The 5,890-nt window shown below is 40.1% G+C and overlaps 1 protein-coding gene across 1 annotated transcript; it reads right to left on the bottom strand.

The window, feature by feature from the left end:
* Positions 1 to 2,705: 2,705 nt before the first annotated feature.
* Positions 2,706 to 4,021, bottom strand: LOC107144352 (copper homeostasis protein cutC homolog). Its single transcript, XM_015488171.2, is given in 2 exon segments — positions 2,706 to 3,690; positions 3,692 to 4,021. Coding segments are annotated over 2 exon segments (819 nt in total). The 5' UTR covers positions 3,907 to 4,021; the 3' UTR covers positions 2,706 to 3,086.
* Positions 4,022 to 5,890: the final 1,869 nt, after the last annotated feature.

Raw genomic sequence — 5,890 nt, forward strand, 5'->3', positions numbered from 1 at the left:
AAGACACACACACACACACACACACACACACACACACACAGAGAGAGAGAGAGAGAGAGAGAGAGAGAGAGAGAATATATATATGACCAGATGAAGATACAGAATGAACATGTCATAGGCTTTATGCATTAATGAGGGAAACCGCACCGCAGTATGGTAAAATCTGGCACAAAGAATTCAAAAGACAGATTTATATGTTCAAAAAGAAAAGACATGCTGAAATATGTTTGATAAATTAGAGGCAAAACAGGGTAATAAAAACATAACCTTGGGGTATATCACTTCTGCAGAGATCATTTGCATCTCTAACTTCTAAGTAAACATGTCTGATCCTTAGGCAAGCAACAGTTCATTCCTTTAGAAAACAGCATAATCCTTGGGTGGGCCCTGTAGATAAAGGCCTTTCAATATAGCATCACTCAGAACTTTGAAAGGATAAGCAGTCTTCCTTTTGCAATGTTTCCAAGTATTAGGTAATTTTTCTTAACATAGTCAAACATTGCATGTATCCCACCCACCTAAACAGATACAAATCCCTCCTGGTGAGAGCTGATGGAATAAAGAGCCACAAATGGAGTTAGAAAGAGACTTCAGAAATAAAATATGGGAATTTAAAGCAAGTCCAGGTTTCTGCCTTAGAGACAAGTAAATGCATATCTATAAAATCCTAAAATTGTGCTGGGCACGATGGTGCATGCGTATAATCCCAGAAGCTCAGGAGGCTGAGGCAGGAGGATCATAAATTCAAAGCCAGCCTCAGCAACAGTGAGGCCCTAAGCAACTCAGTGAGACCCTGTCTCTAAATAAAATACAAAAAAGGCTGGGGATGTGGCTTAGCACTTGAGTGCCCTGAGTTCAATCCCTGGAACCAAAAAAAAAGATATTTAAATTAATTTTTCTTGATAATCATTATCTAAATAGACCTAACTGAGCCTGAACAATTCTATTACAAAAGCAGATTAATTTGGTCAAGTGAAACCATAAGGTCATGTGATAATTATTTTTAAATCATCCACAGCCCATGAAATGGGTGGTAGCTTATTAGGTTACTGAAGTTAGTAACAGTATTGTATTGATAAAACATATTCATAGTTGGCTTAATTTTAAGGAATTTAGCAGTTTACACTCTGCAACTGATAGCAGTTTCCAAAATAGATTTGATTTTTAAAAATCTCCTAGCAGTTCGTCTGAAATACCATCTTCCCTACTCTAGATGATTTTTCCAAAAATGTCCTCTTGGTTAGAGAGAAATAAAAGAAAAGTATATTATAATAGAACAAAGCCTGCTCTGAATAGCAGGTTCCCCATGGAATTTCGTTTTCATAGCAGAAAGCAAGTTCATCTGATTAAAAAGCTCAAATTCTCTGCAACTTTCTGTGGAAGGCTATGGTGTGTAACATGAGCACATTTCCATAGTAAGGTTATTTGGTTGCAGAAAACACAAGAACTTACACAAAGCTTTCTCTTTGAAACTTTAAAATCTAAGACACTGCATGTTGATACAGAAATAAGAAATCTAAGGTTTCTCACTGACTGCTCGGCTATGTGATTTTTTTCTTTTTTTTCCCCCTGCAAAAGAAGCAAAAACAAACATTTCAGAAAGCATTGTAACTCAGAAGCACCACTAAAGCTAAGAAATGTAAGTAACCATGTCACAGAAACACAGGAACATAGATTCTGTTGGCTAATCTAAACAGATAATTAATCATGTTCCTGACAGTGTAGAATGCAGATTTGCCTGCTGTTTGCAGAGCTTTAGCAAACAGGCTGAAAGCTTTCTGGAATATTGGAATGTGGAGTGGCTTGAGGAGCTGTAAGTATATAACGCTAAACTCCGCAGAATTTCTTGGTCCAGTAAAAATTCAAAATAATGTTGAAAACCAGCATGGTATTAACAACTTATTTTGATGAACAATAATATTGGGATCTAGGCATGGTACACATTCCTGTAATCACAGCTACTTTGGAGGCTGATGCAGGAGTATTGAAAGTTCAAGGCCAGCCTCAGGAACTTCACCAGACCTTGTCTAAAAAATTTTAAAAGGAATGGGAATGTAATTCAGAGGTACAATGCTTGCCTAGCATGTACGAGGTCCTGAGTTCCATCCCCAGGACCTCAAAAATAATAACAATACTGTTGGGAAAATGCTATTACTAAATTGTCAATATATGGCTTCAGAGATTCTATTTTGGGGGGGATACTTTATTATTGGATTCACCATAGAATTTGGGGTCAAGATAATTTTGGATAACTACTTTCTCAAACTTTCATTAGTATCATTGAAAGTGCTTGCGATAGCCTATCAAAATGTATGTGACTCTTTAGATGGGTGAATGTGACAGGATGTTTTAGTCAGCTTTTTCACCACTGTGACTAAAAGACCTGACAAGAGTAGTTTTAGAGGAGGAAAAGTTTATTTGGGATTCATGGCTTCAGAGTCTGGGTCCATAGACAGCCATATAATTGCCTTCAGGGACCACAGCTGTAGCAGACTCTGAGTGCCTGGGCACCTGAGCATGGTGAAATGACTTCCCAGGCCTTCTGTGCAAGCAGGGTGCCCCACAGTTATCTGCTCAAAGCCATTTTTATTTTTCTCCCTTGAGCCTGAGGTAGGTATGGTCTTGCCAATTCCCAAGATGCCATCAAGTCATCTTTCTTATTATCTCTGGAGGAAAGTCTTTTGCATTTCTTTTTTTTTTCATAATAGAATGAAATTTTTTAATTTTATAAGTGAAAAGGCAAAATACTACAACTATCGAATTAACCCTGAAGCCACGCTGAATTCATATCTTGCAGATGAATTTTCTCAGTTCATCAACTAGTTCCATTGAGGATAGACTAAGCCTCTCTGTAAATGTAGTACAGAACAGATTTAATCATAATGATGGAAAAGGCTGGAAAGACTAAGCAAAGGAAGTGACTGTATCTGTTTCAATTTCTTTTTCTTCTTGGAAACATACTTCATGGCCATGTGAAACTTGACTAAACTGTCCTAGCCAAAGAAGGTTAAAACTTTGTCTCAGAGAATCGTAGATTATTCTTCTTTCTTCATACTGCAATATCCATGTCTCATGGAGAGGTCTGGCTAAACTAGGATATTCTTTGCAATAGCATTCAAAGTCCTTACTTTGGTCACATCTGTTACCTTTAGAGAATATTCTGAATTAGAAAGTGAGGCTCCCATGGCAACAGAGGAATTTCGAAACCTCATTCCTGAGTCTCTGGAAGTCCGAGCAGAACAGTGGAATTCTGTAGCACCAGAACCCTCAAGGATCCTTTGTAGATTTCTGTCTGTTATTCCACCACCTGGCATTACCACAATCCTGCCTTTTGCCTGATCTATGAGTCGCTTTATTAGAGGTAACCCTTCTAATGCTGAACTGTCACATCCACTGGTCAGTACTCGTTCAAATCCCAAGGATAAGAGAGTCTCTAGAGCTGCCATTGGATCATGAACCATGTCAAAAGCTCGGTGGAAAGTAACTGGCAGAGGACGGCAAATAGCCACAAGGGACATGCACAACTCTTTGTCAACGTGTCCATCTTCAGTCAATGCCCCAAATACCAAACCATCAGCACCATAAAGCTTGGCAAGTCGAATGTCAGCCTTCATCACCTCAATCTCACGATCTGAATATAAAAAATCACCTCCTCGTGGCCGAATCATCACAAAAACTGGGATCTGGACACTGTTTCACTACTTGAAGGACACCCATGCTGGGTGTGGTTCCGCCCTCCAATAAACCAGAACATAATTCAATCCGACCAGCACCTCCTCTTTCTGCATTCACAGCTGACTCTACTGAATCAACACACACTTCCATGAGAAATCCATTTGTTGCTCCCGCCTTCCCCGACGCTATCCACGCTGGTTTCCGCTCGGAGGACGCCCCCTGCCTCTTCATGTTCTACACGTTTCTCCCCCGGGTGCCTTCGGTTTCCACTCCGAGCCGGGGTTGCCGCGCGCGCGACCGGATAAGCGCGTCCTCCACGGCGGCGCGCGCCGTGCGCGTCTTTTTGCATTTCTTTAGTGGCAATAATGTCTTTAACAACTACAACTTCCTTAGCCCCAGTTTTATTCTCACCTTTCAAGTCAAAGTTTTGCAAATCTTTACACTCTGTTTTCTGCTCCTGAATATCACAATAAACTTGTCTAAGAGCCACCAGCAATATTTTTGCCACTGCCTGAATGCTTCCACCACTTTAAGAAGTCCATCTCTTTTAAAATCAGCCTCACAGAAAGTCTCAAGGCACAGGCAAAATACAGACAACTTCTCAGCCAGAACATAACACATATGGCCAATTACCAAGAGTGTCCTCCTTTTTCTCTGAAACCTCTTGAGCCCTGTCTTTACCATCTACAGTTATATCAGCATTCTGGTCTTCTTGACCAGAATCGCCTATTAAGCTCCACTTACAGCAATCTAAAGCTTTTCCAGCTTTCATCTTTAAACTTTCCAAAATTCCTCCAACAAATTCCAAAAAGCTTCAAAAGCTTGTAAACCAGGTTAGTCACAGCAACAACCTCACTTCTCAGTACCAATTTCTGGTTTTTGGAGGGGCTCACAGTTTCAGAGATCTCAGTCCATAGACATTCAACTTCATTCCTGGGGACTCTGGGTAAGGCAGAACATCATGGCAGAAGAGTGTAGAGGAAAGTGGCTCAGGACATGGCCAGGAAGCAGACAGAGACTCCACTTGCCAGATACAAAATATATACCCCAAACCACACCCCCAATAACAACCTCCTCTTTCCATACCCTACCTGCTCTTAGTTACCACTTGTTAATCTCTGGTAGGGGATTAATTCACTAATTGGGTTAAGGCACTCATAACTCACTTCTCCTGTAAACCTTCTTGCATTGTCTCACAGGTGAGCTTTTGGGGGTACACATTACATCCAAACCACAACATAGGGCCAGAGTTCAGTTGCAGATAGGAGCTTAGTTCCTGAGTACTTTTCTTTGACATGATCTAGTCTGAGAGGATTTTTTTCAAATGACAAATAGGATATTTAAACATTGACCAAATTCTAACTGGGGCATGTTTTCAGTTTCCTTTTGCCCTGACTGACCTTTAAATAAGAATAAAATAAAATAGCATTGTCTAAATGCCTATTACTAAAAATAATGGATTGTGGGACATTAGATCTAGACCTGTTGGAGAGGACTGCACACTACCCAGAGGTGGTAGACTTTGTTCTATAACCAGTAAATGGATTGTACTTTGAATTATATATCAAGGGATGGGATCAGTGTATTCTGTGTGTGGAAATAAGGGAGTGCATGAATATTTAGATGACCAGGGGTTTAGAAGTGTCAGAGTTTGCTAATTGCCCCCTGTGTCCACTTTCCCATTCTACTTTTTTAGTAACAGAGTCTCCTGAATGTGAACTCATCACATGGCTTCCCAGCAAGATGCTACATTTCCCAGTAGCCCTTGAAGGTAGGTGTGGTCCTCTAACCATGTTTGGGACCATGGGATGTGAGAAGAAATGATGTTTGTTCATCTCCACGAAGATAAAACATTGCCTTCAGTTATCTTTCCACCAGTTGGTAAATGACAATAATTGGAACAATCCCTTGGTCCCTAATATGGATGCTAAGGATGGCAGAGCTACACACCAGACTAGGTTCTTATATGTCCTCATGAAATATAACTGCCCTCCAGAGCCAAGACTGTCATATAAGTAAGAAACAAAGTTCTATCTTATATAAACTATTGTCCTTTGGGATTTCTTTGCTATAGCAATTTTGCCTATACCCTAACTATTACACAGATATGTTATGGAACAACAAAGATCAGTTAGAAAGATGAGAATGAAAAGGAAGCAGTTGTTGCCTTAATAGGAAACTCAGGAGTCAGGATTTGGCATGCTTGGTAATGTGA

The sequence above is a fragment of the Marmota marmota genome, unplaced genomic scaffold, assembly GCF_001458135.2.
Source record: "Marmota marmota marmota unplaced genomic scaffold, marMar, whole genome shotgun sequence".
NCBI lineage: Eukaryota > Metazoa > Chordata > Mammalia > Rodentia > Sciuridae > Marmota > Marmota marmota.